Source organism: Vulpes lagopus, chromosome 1, assembly GCF_018345385.1.
Source record: "Vulpes lagopus strain Blue_001 chromosome 1, ASM1834538v1, whole genome shotgun sequence".
In the NCBI taxonomy this organism is placed as follows: domain Eukaryota; kingdom Metazoa; phylum Chordata; class Mammalia; order Carnivora; family Canidae; genus Vulpes; species Vulpes lagopus.
Genome location: NC_054824.1, coordinates 175653513 through 175670600, shown reverse-complemented (window position 1 = coordinate 175670600; position 17088 = coordinate 175653513). Strand labels below are relative to the sequence as shown.

Sequence of the window (17088 nt, the reverse complement as noted above, 5' to 3'; positions counted from 1 at the left end):
CATCTCCTTAAGTAGTTTTCCACATAGATTTGTCCTTCTAGTGAATTAAGCAGCCTAAATTTGAATCCAAAGTGGAAATAAAGTAGTAAATGTAACAATGTACCTTTTAGGAGGCATTTAGTTTTAATAGTCATATTTCCTTCATAGGAAATTTCTATCATTCACTTAGGAAACTTAAAAATAACCCAGCTTTTACCTAGCTACTGAATACCCAGGCACTGATGTTGGTATTTTATATATTTTGATATCCTGTTTTTAATTTGGACCACATGGATGACCTTACACATAACATATTTTGATATTTTGAGAACTGCTTTTTTTCCTTTTTTCTTTTTCTTTTTTTCTTAAGATCTAGAAAAGTAGCTTCTCCTGTGGAATAGGAATGACTATTTTAGGATACAATACTTGCTGTGAGTCATGAGTGAGTTTCAGTTTTCATGGTTTTCTAAAATAAACTCACTTAACGACGTGCCATAAGAAATGTCATATTCTTAACTACCCTATTTCCTTTATAATGGCTTTATTATTTTTATAAAAACTTACAGACTTCACTGTTAAGTCAAAAAAGAATCTTACAAAGATAGAAAATAAAATTCCTCAGAGAAAATGTCTCTTAAAATTTTGAGTATCTTTTTTCTTTTTTTGATTTTTATTTATTTATTCATGAGAGACACAGAGAGAGGCAGAGACATAGGCCTCCCATAGAGGGAGAAGCAGGCTCCCTGTGGGGAGCTGGATACAGACTCAGGATCATGACCTGAGCCAAAGGCAGATGCTCAATCACTGAGCCACCCAGGTGCCCCAAATTTTGAGTACCTTTCTATATTTTCCCATTAAGTGGGATTAAATAATGTATGCTGTTCTGTGTGTAACCTATTATTTACTTTAATTGAATATTATCAGTGTGCTTCTGAAAAGAAAAAATTAATTTAGATTTGTTTCTGAATACAGTTTCTATTTCTGGAAATACTAAATCAAATTACTGTAAACCTTGATTAGAAAAATTCCTTATATTAAAAGGAGAGGAAATCATTTCTAAGAACTATACAATCTATAATACAATACTAGATTTAATTTTATGGAGATTATACATGGATATCTTCGAAAACCTGATTAAAGGGATGTATCGTCTTGGAAAATATTATATACAATATTGTGTATATAATTTGGGGGTTCTTTGATTCACCACCACCACCACTCTGAAGCCCATCTATGGTCTGATGGTGGAGGGAAGTAGGAGTGTTTTGTAGACTTTGGGGCCTGTTCTAGAGACTTGAACAACCTTGTTAAGTCATTAGTCCCTTTCCTTAACACAGTAGCAGGTGTTTTTTAGGAGTTACAGGAGGAGTAGTTACCAGATGGAACCTCATCACAGTCATCAAAACTGAAAATAGCTTATAGAGGCATTGATCTGCAAAGATCTGTTTAATACTTCTTGTTCCCCCAAAATTCCAAATGAGAAACAAAATGCTTCTAGAAATCTATTTTATTTAATGAATAACAGGATTTATATTCAAATTGAATTAAGCAAAAACAATGTTTCATAATTTATCAGAGAAAAAACCCAGATACCAAAAAACAAATTGAATTAAGCAGATGATGCAAATATTCCATTTATAGACATAAATCAAAGCTATTGCAGGTTTGATCCCAGACCACCACAATAAAGCAAATATCACAATATAGTGAGTCAAATGAATTTTTTAATTTCCCAGTCCATATAAAAATTAACACTGTCCTATATAGTCTTTTAAGTGTACAATAGCATTGTCTAAAAATACCTACATTAATTTAAAAATACTTTGTTGCTAAAAACTGCTAATCATCAGCTTTCAGAAATTTGTAATCACTGATCATAACTCACTATAACAAAGTAATGAAAAAGTTTGAAATTTTCCAAGAATTACCAAAATATGACAGAGACATGAAGTGAGCAAATACTTTTGGAAAAATGGTGCTGACAGACTTGCTCAATGCAGGATTGACACAAACCTTCAATTTGTAAAAAATGCAGTATCTGCAAAGTGCAATGAAATAAGGTATATACCTGAACTCTCTCAGGGGCCTTTCAGTATTCAGCCTTTCAAAAGTCCCAAGTTTCTACATTCCGGGAAATTCATATAACAAGCCCCATTGGTTCATCTTATTTCTTGTTTTCTACATTATCAGAAGTTATTTCTGAAGACAAAAGATAATAAAGTTAATTTTTTTGAGATAAAAATTGAACAGCACCTTCTTATCCTTCTATAATGCAATAGTTGTGGATGTATTCACATCTGAATAGTAATGGAGTAAAGCATAGAAATATTCTTCAAAGTTTTAGATTGTGTTCTAACAGTTTTCTTAGAACAATATTTGTATACTAGGATTCATTATCAAAATGGTAGGGTGGATGTGTTCAAATTTCCTAACAGGTGATGCGTCCAGTTTTTTCCAACCATTTTTCAATTTTAATGAAATCATAGATCCTTAACTAAGTCCTATTTGCTAAGCTGTGAATCATTTGTTAATAAATGTTTCTATTGTTCCTTTATAATAGTTTGAGCCTCTAAAGTTTAAAATAAAAGCTGATTTTAGAGTCTTAGTTATTAATGTTCTAGGAGTATTGCCAAAAAAAGCTACATGTCCTATATTCTGTGCCAGTTTCTTAAATTAGAATCTTGGATTGCATCTTCAGCGTGTCACTGTAGTGGTATTGCTGGGTTGCTATGATACGATGCTTGTTCTAGAATTTGTAGCATGAATCCTATATGAGCTCCTACTTTAGATTTCAAAAATATGAGCAGCAGTAATTGGAAATATGACATGTTTTTCCTTTAAGGAAAATTATACCTATAAAACTTATTTCTGTTACAAATTATACTTGATCCTTTATTCTTAGATCTAAAATAGTGAATTAACAATGAACAACTTGAAATAATTTGGTTATCCTTTAGTTTTACCACATTGGCTTTTATGAAAATGGGCAAGAAAAGAAAGGTTTTATGATAATGAGCATATTAAAATCTCATTGTTCTTCTACTTGATATCTGAGGTCTTAAGAGAAATGAGTATAAACTAGATTTTCTGGTAACATGAATTTGAGACCATACCAGCAAAACTACATTACAAAGGAAAACTCCAAGTTATCTTACTTTATGGAACTTATTTTTTTATTCAGTGAACTATTCTTAAAACTAACCGTATGTAGCCCTATTGATAAAATATTCTTTCTCATTTTATGTGGTGGTTTTTGTGTTTCATGTACATATTTCATATAAATTAACATAGGTGGCATAAAGACAAAACGGGTATCCTAGGAATGTGTGGTGCATACATTTTTGGTAGAATGAAGTTTTTATTATTATTGGTTAGTAGCATTTGACCTTTAAACCACAACTGATCTTTAAACTTTCACCTCCTTTTAATGCTATAAACTTTTAATATTTTGCATATTTGATATGAAAGTATTTTAGAGACCAGGACTGAAACAACAATTTTTAACAGCTTTATTGAGATATAATTCACACACTGTACTATTTCCACACTTAAAGTATACAAATCAGTGGCTTTTAGTATATGTACAGATATGTACAACCATCACTAGTCAATTTTAGAACATTTTAATCTCAGAAATGCCATACCATTTAACTATTACTCATCTCATCCATCTCCTGGCCTAAGCAACCAACTAATCTACTTCCTGTCTCTATAGATTTCCCTGTGCTGGGCATTTTATATGAATGGAATCATACATAGTCTTTTGTAAATCTTTTATACCAAAGGCTTCTTTTCACGTAACATATTTTCAAGGTTTGTCCGTGTCGTAGACGTTTCAGTACTTTGTTCCTTTTATGGCTGAGTAAGAATCCTTTGTATGGCTTTAGTACCACATTTTGTTCATTCATCAGTTGATGGACATTTGGGTTTCCACCTTTTGGTTATTATGAATAATGTTGCTATAAACATTTGTATACAAGTTTTTGTATGGGCATGTGTTTTAATATCTCTTGAGTATATACCTAGGAATAGAATTGCTGGGTCAAATGTAATTTTGTGGGTTTTTTTCCCCCCAAACATTTATTTATTCATTTGAGAGAGAGGGAGAGAGAATGAATAGGGGGGAGGGGTAGACAGAGCAGACTCCCAGCTGATCAGGGAGCTCATTTCAGGACTCGATCCCAGAACCCAGGGATCGTAAACTGAGCCAAAGGCAGAAGCTTAACAACTGAGCCACCCAGGTGCCCCTGTTTTGCATGTAGGTAGTCAGATGTCGTAGCACCATTTGTTAAAAAGACTATGCTTTCAGGGATCCCTGGGTGGCGCAGCGGTTTGGCGCCTGCCTTTGGCCCGGGGCGCGATCCTGGAGACCCGGGATCGAATCCCATGTCGGGCTCCCGGTGCATGGAGCCTGCTTCTCCCTCTGCCTATGTCTCTGCTTCTCTCTCTCTCACTGTGTGCCTATCATAAATAAATACAATTAAAAAAAAAATTAAAAAAAAAAAAGACTATGCTTTCAAAAAAAAAAAAAAGAAAAGAAAAAAAAAGACTATGCTTTCCCCCATTAAATGGTCTTGATGCCTTGTTGAAATCACTTGGCATATGGTTTGTATCTGGGCTTTCAATTCTATTCCATTGATCTATATTTTATTGTTTTGTCAGTACCACACTATCTTGATTACTATTGCTTTGTAGTACATTTTGAAATGAGTCTTCCTACTTTGTTCTTTTTCAAGATTGTTTTGGCTATTCTGGATCATTTGCAATGGTAAAAGTTAAGTTACTGATTTGAGATCTTTGTTCTTCTATAGGCATTTACAGCTATAAATTTCCTTCTAAACTGCTTTAGCTACATCCCATTTGTTTTGGTATATTATATCTTCATTTTCGTTTGTCTCAAAGTATTTTCGGATTTTCCTTTGCTATCTTCTTTGATGCACTAGTTATTTAGGAATGTGTATGGTTTGATTTCTACATATTTGTAGCTGTCCCAATTTGTTTTCTGTTACTGGTTTATAATTTCATTTATAATGGTCTGAAGACATCCTTTGATATTACTATTTATATGTTTTTAAATTTGAGGTTGGTTTTATGACCTGGCATATGATCTGTCCTGAGACTTTATGTGCACTTGAGAACATATATTCTGCTGTTGTTGGGTGGGGTATTCTATAGTAAATATAAATTCTATAGTGTTCTATAGAAGTCTGTTAGGTCTGGTTGGTTTATAGTGTTAAGTATTTCCTTGATTTTCTGTCTAATTGTTCTTTCTATTATTAAAAGTTAAATATTGAGGTCTCTTCAGCTGTCATTGTTGAATTAGCCATTTCTTTCTTCACTTCTGTTTTAGCTTAATGTATTTTTGAAACTGTTAGTAGGTGAACATATTTTTATATTATCACATCTTATTCATGGATTAACCCTTTTATCATAAAATGATTCTCTATCTCTAATATAATTTTTTGTTTTAAAATCTGTGTATCGGGACACATGGGTGACTCAGTGGTTGAGCATTTTCCTTTGGTTCAGGGCATGATCCTGGGGTCCTGGGATTGAGTTCTGCATCGGGCTCCTCACAGGGAGCTTGCTTCTCCCTCTGTGTCTCTCCTTCTCTCTGTGTGTCTCTCATGAATAAATAAAATCTTTAAAATCTGTTTATCTAATATCAATATATCTATCACTCCAGCTTTCTTGTGTTTGTTTGCATGATGTATCACTTTCTATCTTTTTACTTTCTGTATGTGTCTTTGAATCTATGGTTTATATTTTGGAGACAGCATATAGTTAGATCTTATTTATTCATCTGAAATCTCTGCCTTTTGATTGGGTTATTTAATCCATTTATATTTAATGTTATTTGTTGATATAGTTGGATTTATGCCTGAAATTTTACTTTTTCCTATGTCTCATGTCTTTTTTGTGCCATATTCTTTCTTTACTGCTTTCTTTAGTATTAAGTAAATATTTTTCAAAGCAGCACTTAAATTTGTTTAATGATTTTTTTTACTGTATCTTTTTAAATTCATTTTTAATTGAACTCACGTTGTTCTTGGGCTTACCATATATTTATTAGTAGAATCATCTTTGGATTTATACTAGCTTAGTTCCAGTGAGATCTAAAAACATCACTTCTATGTTCCTCTATTTCCTTTTCCCCTTTATAATACATTATTGTTATTCAGTTACATTTATTGATGTTATAAACCCCAATGGTACATTTTTGTAATTATTACTTCACCATCAGTAGTTATTTCTTTAACCCAGTACATGTTTGCTCCCACCAACTCCTTTGTGCTGTTATTGGCAAATGTATTACACTTCTGTATGGTAATGACTTAAGATATGTACATGTATATATATTGCTTTATACAGTGTTTTTTTTAATCAGTTAAGAGAAATAAGAAAATAAATGCATTAATACTGCCTTTTATAATTACATAATTAACTATATTGGAGCTCTTTGTGTGTGTGTGTGTGTTTGTGTATTTGATTACTTTCTATGGTCACTTGCTTTTAGCCTGATGGAATTCCTTTAGTGTTTCTTGTAAGGCAGATTAGGTAGCCAGTCAATTTTTGTTTATTTGGGAATGTTTCTATTTCACCTTAATTTTTGAAGATAACTTTGCTGGATATAGGATTTTTGGGGTGACAGGTTTTTTTGTTTTGTTATGGGCTTTTTTATTTGTTTTTGAGCAGTCTGAATATGTTTCTTTGTTTTCTAGCCTCTACTGTTTCTGCTGAGAGTCAGTTGTTAATCTTAGCCCTTGTGACTAGTTGTTTTTCTTTTCCTACTTTCATGATTTTCTCTTTGTCTTTGACTTTCACCACTTTTATTTCAGTGTATCTGTGAATCTACTTGTATTTTTCCTTCTTAGAGTTTGTGGAACTTCCTGGGTACATAGGTTAGCATTATTCAGTAAATTTGGGGAGTTATTGGTCATTATTTCTTTTTCTTTTTTTTTTTCCTGCTCCTTTCTCTCTTTTGGTATTCCTGTTATGTGCATGTAGTATACTATATGGTGTCCCCCAGATCTCTGAAGTTCTGTTCGTTTTTATTCACCTTTTTTCCTCTAATGAGATTTCATAATTTCTATTTATCTTCAAACTTACCTAATTCTTTCTTCTGCCATTTCACATCTACTGTTGAGTCCTTCTAGTTAGTTTTTCATTTTGTTATTGTATTTTTTAGTGCAGAGTTTTCATTTGCTCTTTCTCTCCCCCTCTTTTGTAAATTCTGTTTCTTTATTGATATTCTCTATTTGATGTAACGTTATCACATCTTTACTTCATTAACTATGGTTATTTTTAGTTCTTTGGATATGCATAACAACTTAAGTCATTTTCTATTAGTCCAACATCTGGTTGCTCTCACAGGCAGTTTCTCTTGCCTCTGTTTTTTTTTTTTTTTTCTTTTCCTTTGTACATGGGACATACTTTTCTGTTTCTTTGTGTATCTTGTAATCTTTTTTGTTGTATACTGAACATTTTAGATAATGTATTTATTGTATTACAGTACATTACTGCAGTACAGTACTAGGTACCAGTTCCAGCCCTCAGAGGTGGTGTGATTTGTTTATGTGTTTAGTGACTGATCTAATGTTGTGCTTCAGAGAGATACAGCTTTAGGTATGCCAGTAGGCACCCTGAGATAACAGTACTTTGAACAGGGCTCTATTTATGTTTTCCTAACTACACCCCCAAGTTTAAATTTCAATGACTTTCATCTTGCTTAATGTTTTCAACAATGTTCTGGGGCATAAATTGTTTTACTATTTTTTTCTGACTAATCCAGTTAAATACAGACTCCTCTGAAGGAATAATAGTTCCTGAGTTCAATGTCTAATATTTATTCTGACACCAGGATGGCTCCTCCAAGCTGTTTCCCTCGTGTTCTCTTGCAAACAAGCTGGTTAAAACCTATTTCTTCATTGAATCTTCCCATTGCCTTTTGCCACTACCTCCACTGTTTTTGAGAACACCCTTAACTTTGAGCTTTTCTGTGCTCTGTTACAAAAATGTCAGTTCTTCATGAGAGACACCTAACTCTGGGAAATGAACAAGGGGTGATGGAAAGGGAGGCAAGGGGGCGGTTGGGGTGACTGGGTGACGGGCACTGAGGGGGGCACTTGACTGGATGAGCACTGGGTGTTATGCTATGTGTTGGCAAATTGAACTCCAATTAAAAAATATACGAAAAAAAATTATTTTGGGAAGAGACATAACAGCTGTTTTATGGCTTGCTTCTCCCTCCAGGCAAAATTTCTGAGTTAGGACTCTAGAGTTGGCTGGGGAAAGGGACAATGGTATATTTCTCTCTGAGTGATAACCCACTTCAGGAGCTGAACAGGAGGTGGAGAGGGAGCAATAGCCTCAGATCTTTTTGGCTTGCCTCTTCCAGCATGGAACCCCACCACCTTATAGGCCAGGACTAAGATAATGGCAGCACCAGTATTCTCAGTGGTGCTGCCCCAAAAGTAGAGGCTTTGTTCCATGAGTTGGGCAAGAGAAGGGAGCCCCTCTTCTCAACTGCACTGGCTCAGAACGTAGTCTCAGTAATAGATAGTTGAGGGCAGAGTGAGAAATGCCAGTGTGATGCTTCTCACTTGAAGAAAGCTGTCTGACAAGGAGCTAGTGAAGGGATTCTTGTGTTCTTGGCTGCACCCCTCCAAAGTGAAGTATCTGTCTAGCTAAGTTCAGAGGAGAGAGGTAGCTGTCTTTGTTCAAATACCACACATTCTTGTTGTTCTTAACAAATTTGCGTAAGTATTCTTGGATAGATGTTTCCTCCTTTGCTCTTTGACTTAGGACCATTTCCAGAGGCTTTCAAAGTATGTTTTTTTTTTTTTAATTTTTATTTATTTATGATAGTCACAGAGAGAGAGAGAGAGGCAGAGACACAGGCAGAGGGAGAAGCAGGCTCCATGCACCGGGAGCCCGATGTGGGATTCGATCCCGGGTCTCCAGGATCGCGCCCTGGGCCAAAGGCAGGCGCCAAACCGCTGCGCCACCCAGGGATCCCTCAAAGTATGTTTTAAGAATAATTTTCATTTGTTTCAGTGGGCAGTGTTTCAGTTCTGTGGAGGTTTTTACCTTGTCTTGTTAGAAGTTAGAACTTCCTGTGGACTAAAATTTTAGCTTCTCTTGTAGTAATAATCAGTACCTTGCTCTTACCTAGGAATTTATAGCTTTCAAGTATGTAATCATGCCAACAAATTTGAAAAAGGAATTGGGAAAAATAACTTGAAATAAAGAGCTTTCTGAAACTGACACAAAAAGAAGCAAACATCTGAGTTAAATCTTATAGCCGTTTAATTGAATCCTAATTAAGAACCCTGACAAGGACATTACAAGAAAATAAAATTACAGACCAATATCCCTTGTGAACTTAGATGCAAAGATGTTATACAGAACATTAATAAATTAAATTTAGCAACATAAATAGGATGATACATCATGATCATATAATATTCATGACAGAATCCAAGGTTGATTTTATATTAAAGATGACTCGCTGGGGTACCTGAGTGGCTCAGTTGATTAAACTTCTGACTCTTGGTTTTGGTTCAGGTCATGATCTTGGGGCTCTCCACATAGCATGGAGTCTGCTTGGGATCCTCTCTTTGCCCCTTCCCTCCACCCCCACATGTGTGCATGTGCTCTCTCTCATTCACCTGCTATTAAAAAAATTTTTTTAAAGACTTGCTGTGTAAGCAGATTTAAAAAGTGTCATCACTTAAATGTAAACAGAAAAATAGAAATTTCTTCTGTATGGTTCCTTTCTCTCTAGTACTTTAATATGTAAATTCTAGCCACCATATTAACCCGGATCTCCACTTACTACCTATTTAGCTCAGTAAGGCTGCTTGCTATTTTGAGGCTTCTCGCTGTGGTACAGTCTGGAAAGTGTTAACAGTGTTAACAGAGAGCTGGTATGATTGTGGGCCTCACTCTGTTTCCCTTCTCTCAGGTATCACAGTCCCATATTGCCTGTTTGCCACTGTCTGAAAGCAGTTATTTTACATATTTTGTCCGGTTTTTAGTAGTTTACAGTGGGAACATTAGTCTGCTGGAAGCAGAAGAGTTTCCCACACTTTGTCATTCGTATGCAATGGGTATGAAATGATGTATGGCATTTCATACATAAATTTATAAATATCGTTTTTACATTTTTCTGTTTTCCTGTGTGATTGAATGTCTTTTCATATCTGTTGGTCATTTATGTTTCATGTACCTTTTTCTGTAGATTTGTCCCTTTTTTTGTTTACAGATATTCTTTTGTGCATTTTGGATGCCAGTCCAGAGTTGGTTATAAAATGAGATGTTTTTTAGTTTTCCAATTCACATTTGTTCTTTTAGCTCTCTGGAGGAAATTAATTTTTATAAATGGTGTGAAGGAGGGATCTATTTTTTTCCTTATATATATATATATATATATATTTTTTTTTTTATGATAGTCACAGAGAGAGAGAGAGAGGCAGAGACACAGGCGGAGGGAGAAGCAGGCTCCATGCACCGGGAGCCTGACGTGGGATTCGATCCCGGGTCTCCAGGATCGCGCCCTGGGCCAAAGGCAGGCGCCAAACCGCTGCGCCACCCAGGGATCCCTATTTTTTTTCCTTATGAATAGCCAGTGGTCCTAGCATAACTTTTTAAATTAAAATTTACTACTGACTTTTTTTTAAAAAGCCAACTCTATTTATTATATATTAACCTTTTGTTTATGTACACCAGACTGTCCCATGGTACCTTATTTTTTCTTCTCCAGTCTTTTTGTCTCTTCCTGCCCCAAATCATGTAGTTTTAATTACTGTAGATTGTTAAGATTAGTCTTCCCTTCTTCATCTTAGAAATCATCTTGGCACTTCTTGGCTCTTCATTTTTCCTGATGAATTTTAAGAGCAATTCTTCAAGTTCCGACAAAACACCCTGCTAATGGCAGCATCATGTTGCAATTTAAATTGCATTCCCTGTATATTCATTGGGGAAGACATTGAGTCTTTTCATTCACGACTAATGGTATATCTTTGTTATTTACATCTTTTATATATTTCATAAAAATTTTGTAACTTTCGGTATGCCTGGGTGGCTCAGCGGTTGAGCATCTATCTGCCTTCAGCTCAGGGCATGATCCTAGAGTGCTGGGATTGAGTTCTGCATCGGGCTCCCTGCAGGAATGCTGCTTCTCCTTCTCCCTCTTGTCTTTGCCTCTCTCTGTGTGTCTCTCATTAATAAATAAAATCTTTAAAAAAATTTTTTTAACTTTCTTAAGAGTCTTTCTTGTTTTTTGTTAGACTTCTTAAATTCCTTACCCTGGAACTCAGTCACCGTATTGTGAGGAAGCTCCAGCCACATGGAGAGGCCACATGTGGGGTTTCTGGCACTAGCCCCAGGTAGACCTTCAGTCAAAAGCTTGAATTAACTGTCAGACATATGAGTGGTTTAGCCTTCACAGGATTCTACCTCTTAGCTTTCTAGTTTTCTAGCTGAGGCCTGAGACATCATAGAGCAGAGATAAGTTGTCCTTGCTGTGTTCTGTTTGAATCTCTGACCCAAAGAAACTGGTAATAAGCCACTAAATTTGAGATAATTTTTACTAAGCAATAGAAAATTAAAATACCAAACATCATTCTGATTATGTTTTGGCTTCTTTAGGTCTGCCTAAGGAACACATAATATAATATTCTAATATTGTACATGGGGGAATGATTTCTTATCCTAAATTAATAAATTGGCATTTATTACTGTGTCATGAACTTGGTTAATTTATATTTGTACTGTGTATGATAAAAAGAAACCATGTATCTGAGTATATAAGACAGAGAAATAGGCTCAGACATTAACTTAAAGCTATCTTGGTAGTCTTCCTAAATAGTTTCATAAATTGACACCAAAGAATATAGTGTAAAACTTCCTTACCACATTTTCCTAAAGATTCTAAATCTTGAAAAATTTTTTTTACAAAGTTTGCTAGTATTAGATGAGTTACTGTAATCATCCAAACAATATACTCAACCACATAGGTATTATTTTTCTCAAACAGTCTGCTCTATGAACCTTGAGGTCTTGTGTAACTTACCCTGGTTCTTTTTAGGAAGAACCAGTCTCGAAAGTTATAGGCCTTTCTTTTATGACCTAGATTTGGAAGTCGCATACTTCATTCTGCAATACTGAGTCTGTTCTTTAGAAGCAAGTCTCACTAAGTCCAGCCCACATTCATAGGAGAAATAAATTCCACCTTTTGAAGAGAAGAGTGTCAAATAATTTGTGGACAAAATTTAAAACTAGTATACTTGCTGAGCATGAAATTAGAACAAAAGAAATTTTATAAAGAATGGTATTAGGCTAAAATATCCTAGTTCTCTCATAGCAGGGGATATTATCATGTTTAAACATCGTTAATGGTTCTGGTAGATTTGAAATCCTTTGGCTAAAGTTTTTTCTTATTGGTTAGTGTATAGGTGGGCACTATCTTTATTCACTTCTGAAGAGGTTGAAGAATAATGATGAGAGTGTGCATTCCAACTGGTTCATGTAAATCAGGAAATTTCAAGTGTCAGTATAAATGGAACATGGGGTATGAAAGGGGGAGTAATGGGAAATGAACTTGGAAAGGTGGTGCCTTTCAGTTTCTCCTCTTCTCTTTCACCTTCAACTTTAGTCATCTTTACGTTACATTTTTAAGGTTGGTAACATTTTCTACGCTATAATTTTCTCTAAATTGTAATTCTAAAAGTCGAAAGTGAGCATGACTTATGTTGTGTGACTACATAGGCTTCAGAGCCATATAATGTAATTACATTTCCTTATATAGTTGGTGTTTTTTGTTTTGTTTTGTTTTGTTTTGTTTTAGTATTTCCTGGAGTTTCCTTTTTTTTTCCCCCTGGAGTTTCTTTTTTTTTTTTTTTTTTTTAAATTTTTATTTATTTATGATAGGAACACAGTGAGAGAGAGAGGCAGAGACACAGGCAGAGGGAGAAGCAGGCTCCATGCACCGGGAGCCTGACGTGGGACTCGATCCCGGATCTCCAGGATCACGCCCTGGGCCAAAGGCAGGCGCCAAACCGCTGCGCCACCCAGGGATCCCTCCCCCTGGAGTTTCTAATTGTGTTTTTCTTGTACTTTTGACTCTCAAGTTTTTCTTCCATGTAATAAGATATCCTATTGATTGATCCTCTAGTAGGCATTCCATGGGGCTTATTTCCTCCTGTTCTAACAGGAGCAACTAATGGCTTAGTTGCTCTCTAGGACTTTATTGCTATTCTAGATTGATTCCCCTATTCCTAGATTCCATTTCTTTCTCTTTTTCCTTTATTGTTGCATCATGCCCTTAGGTAATTTCCTAAGAAAGGTGAGGGTGTCAATTTTTCCAAGTATTTGCATGTCTGAAAATGTCCTTATTGAATCATTATACTTAATTGATAGTTGGCTAGTTACATAGTTCTAGACTGGCATTCAAATTTGAATGCTATAGCTCCATTATCTTCTGGCATCACTCTTGCTGATAAGAAATCTAATGGATATTCTGCCTCTGGTTCTTTTGTGGTTAATTTTTTTTTTAATCTGAAAGCTTTTAGTCTTTTCTCCTGGGCATCTGAAATTTCAAAGTAATATGCTAAATTAACCCATTGCTTGGCATAATTTTTTCCTGATTGAGTAATCAGGAAATCTTTCATGTTTCAAGGCCTTCCTTGACTATCTGGTGATCCTTTATTTTCTGTTAATATTAGTGAACAACAAAAAAAGTCACTTTATAAGTTGGACGGGTTTACTGACTACCTGCTTTTGCTTCGAGCAATTGGTCAGGGGACTAACTAGTAAAAGCTGTTTTTCTCTGGGACAAGTGAGTTTCTTTAGGAAGGCCCACCACCACCAGCACCCCCTTTTTTAAATTTTATTTTTTTGCCTAAAGCATGAATGCTTGACTGTTTTTTGGACTGAGATGGCAGATTGTTCAGTACATACAGATTTTTTTAAAAGATTTTATTTCTTTATTCATGAGAGACACAGAGGCAGAAACATAGGCAGAGGGAGAAGCAGGCTCCCTATGGTGAGCCTGATGTGGGACTCGATCCCAGGACCCCGGGATCATGACCTGAGCCAAAGACAGACGCTCAACCACTGAGCCACCCAAGTGCCCCCATACAGATTTCTATAATCTCCTATTTTCAGTTTATGTTTTAATCTCATCCTGTATTTTACCAGGCAGTTTCTAATTTATTGTGTTTAGGTTTTTTCACTTAGCAGTTCTTATTGTACTTTGAGTTTTCCCAAAATTTGCTGAAGTTTTTTGCCTAAAGGCCTATTCTTCTATTCTCTTTGTTATTGTGGGGTTACACACATACACACACATCTGCATTCCTTTTTTTTTTTTTTTTTAGTCTTATTTCAGAGTGAAGAGGAAGAAGTAAACAAATTTGTCATTTTTAACATGCATTGTGAATCTCTAGTTAAGTATTTAGAATATAACTATTGGAGCAATTGATATTTTTTCAAGGACTATAGTCATATATTTGTTCTTGCATTCTAAATGATTTGAATCCCATTTTCATTACAGATCTGTTTTGTGATCATGGGCGTGCCTTACATATTGTAAAGTAGTGGCTTTCAAACCTTTTGACTGCAAACTATAATAAACACGTTTTTTTTTTTGTTTTTTTTTTTTTATTTTTATTTTTTTTTCTTTTTTTTTTATTTTTTTTTATTTTTTTTTATTTTTTTTTTAATAAACACGTTTTATAAACACTGTACTCATATACATGCAACACATTGATTTTTTTTTTAAGATTTATTTATTTGAGAGACAGTGAAGAGTGTACAAGTGCGAGTGGGGGGATAGACAGTGAGAGAAAATCTTCAGGCAGACTCCCCACTGCCCATGATCCCAAGGACGGGGTGGGCTTGATTTCAAGGACCCAATGAGATCTTGATCTGAGCTGAAACCAAGAGTCAGACTTTTGACTGAGCCACTTAGGTGCCCTGCCGCACATTGATATTTTATATACATTTTAAAATTCTGGTCATGACCCACTAAAATATCTGCTCTCCACCTATGAGTTACAATTCACACCTTGAGAAATAGTTCTCTGGAGCAGTATTTCTGTCTTTTTAAAAAATATTTTATTTATTTATGAAAGAGAGAGAGAACATGAGCACAAATGAGGAGAAACAGATGGAGAAGCAGACTCCCCACGAGTGGGGGCCTGACATGGGGTTGGATTCTAGGACCCTGGGATCATGACCTGAGCCAAAGGCAGAGGCTTAACCTGAGCCACCGAGGCATACCAGAGCAGTATTTCTTAAAATGTGAGCCAGATACATATTCACATTGAATTTTTTTTTTAGTGCTTAGAGATAAGTACAGGATTTTTGTGAGTTGCTGTTTTTTTGTTGTTGTTGTTGTTTGTTTTTAAGATTTATTTTAGAGTGAGCGAGTATGGGGGAGCATGTGACTGTTGGAGGGGCAGAGGGAGAGGGAGGGAAAGCATCTTAAGCAGACTCCTCACACAGGCTCTGTCTCACTACCCTGAGCTCATGACTTAGGCTGAACCTAAGAGTTGGATGCTCAACGTACTGCACTACCAGGTACCCCAGGGCTTTTGTATTTTAAAAGTTGTGTTAATAATTCTTCAAAGATGAAATGTTTCACTTTCCTAAAGTTGTCTTGCTTCTCCTTCTGCCTAAGACCATGCAGTTTTATAGTAGTGAGAATTTTTTTAGTGGTATCAAATTTCAGTCTTTATAAATACATAAAGGTATTACTAACTGAGAAAACTCGTGGGTATTTCCTCTACAGTATGAGTTGAGAAGAAGTCTCATAGCTTAAATAATCACTCCTTTTCTAGTGTATAACACATACCCAATCTAATAAGTTTAACATAATTTGGGAAGCTTAAAAAAAGCAGAGGTATTCGTCTTACACTTTTTCAAACTAAGTATCAGTATTAAGTAGACATCTCTGTGATTTTTAAAAATTTAATCTCAGTAGTCAAGAAACTTAGAAGTTGAGCTAATTGTAAACCTTGTTTACAGATGTGAAAGTTCAGGATTGAAGTTTTGTTATTTTTCAAATGTTGGAAACAAAAGGATTTAATATATTTGTTAGAATCAAATCAATATAATGTGCCCATATTTTTGTTAAAAGTAGAAGGTAAAATAATAAGCATTTACTGAGTGTCTATTATGTGCTAGGCACTGTGGTAGATATGAGGTGATTGGGAGGAGGAGGAAGAGGCAAAAATAAAGATCACACTTGTTTCCTATCTTTAGTGGTCTCGTAGTCTAGGTGTGTTGTACATGTAAAACATAATTGCCATATAGTACAATACATACTATGGTAGAGGTACTCACCTAAGATACATTTGGGTAAAAGTGGATTAACCAATTAACTTTAGTTGTTTTAGAGTTTCTGAGGAGGATGTTTCTGCTGAAACTTAATAAATGGGGAGAGTTCCCAGGATGGGAATGTGGGAAAAGGGCATTCCAGGCAGAGGAAACTAAAATCTTCACAAGTTGCAGGGAATATGGTTTAACCAAAGTGAGGGTACATGACTGAGAAGTGTTGAGAGATGATTGTTGACAGTAGACTGCTGAATTTTATATGCAATCCTGAGGAGTTTGAACTTCAATTTGTAATTTTTGGAAGATCATTGAGAAGTACTGAATATGATCAGAATGATTCTCCTTTTAGCAAGAGCATAGCTTTTGAGATAGTTTAGAAGATAAATCAGGTGGTGTAGTAGTTATGGGACCAGACAAGAGGAGCAGTTAGGATATCACTATTGTATTTTAGATGATGGATGATGAGGATATTAAAATGACAGTGGGAATGACAAGAAAAGGATAGACTCCAGATATGTTAAAGAAACAGAAGGGATCCCTGGGTGGCTGAGCGGTTTAGCCGCCTGCCTTTGGCCCGGGGTGTGATCCCTGGAGTCACAGGATCAAGTCCCACGTCAGGCTCCCTGCATGGAGCCTGCTTCTCCCTCTGCCTGTGTCTCTGCTTCTCTCTGTGTGTCTCTCATGAATAAATAAATAAAATCTTAAAAAAAAAAAATTGAGATGCCTGGTGGCTCAGCGGTTGAGCATCTGCCTTCAGCTCAGGGCATGATC

General features: G+C 35.5%; 1 protein-coding gene across 2 annotated transcripts in view; it reads left to right on the top strand.

Moving 5' to 3' along the window:
- Positions 1–17088, top strand: part of PPP2R5A (protein phosphatase 2 regulatory subunit B'alpha) — a 65935-nt gene that overhangs the window by 13056 nt on the left and 35791 nt on the right. Inside the window, exon 1 of one of the 2 annotated variants that reach the window (XM_041757436.1) lies at positions 11315–11369. The exons of the other annotated variant lie outside the window; for it this stretch is intronic. Coding sequence (XP_041613370.1) covers positions 11330–11369 — 40 coding nt within the window. The 5' untranslated portion in view covers positions 11315–11329. Of the gene's footprint in view, positions 1–11314; positions 11370–17088 lie in introns of those variants that run through there. 2 annotated transcript variants of the gene reach the window in all.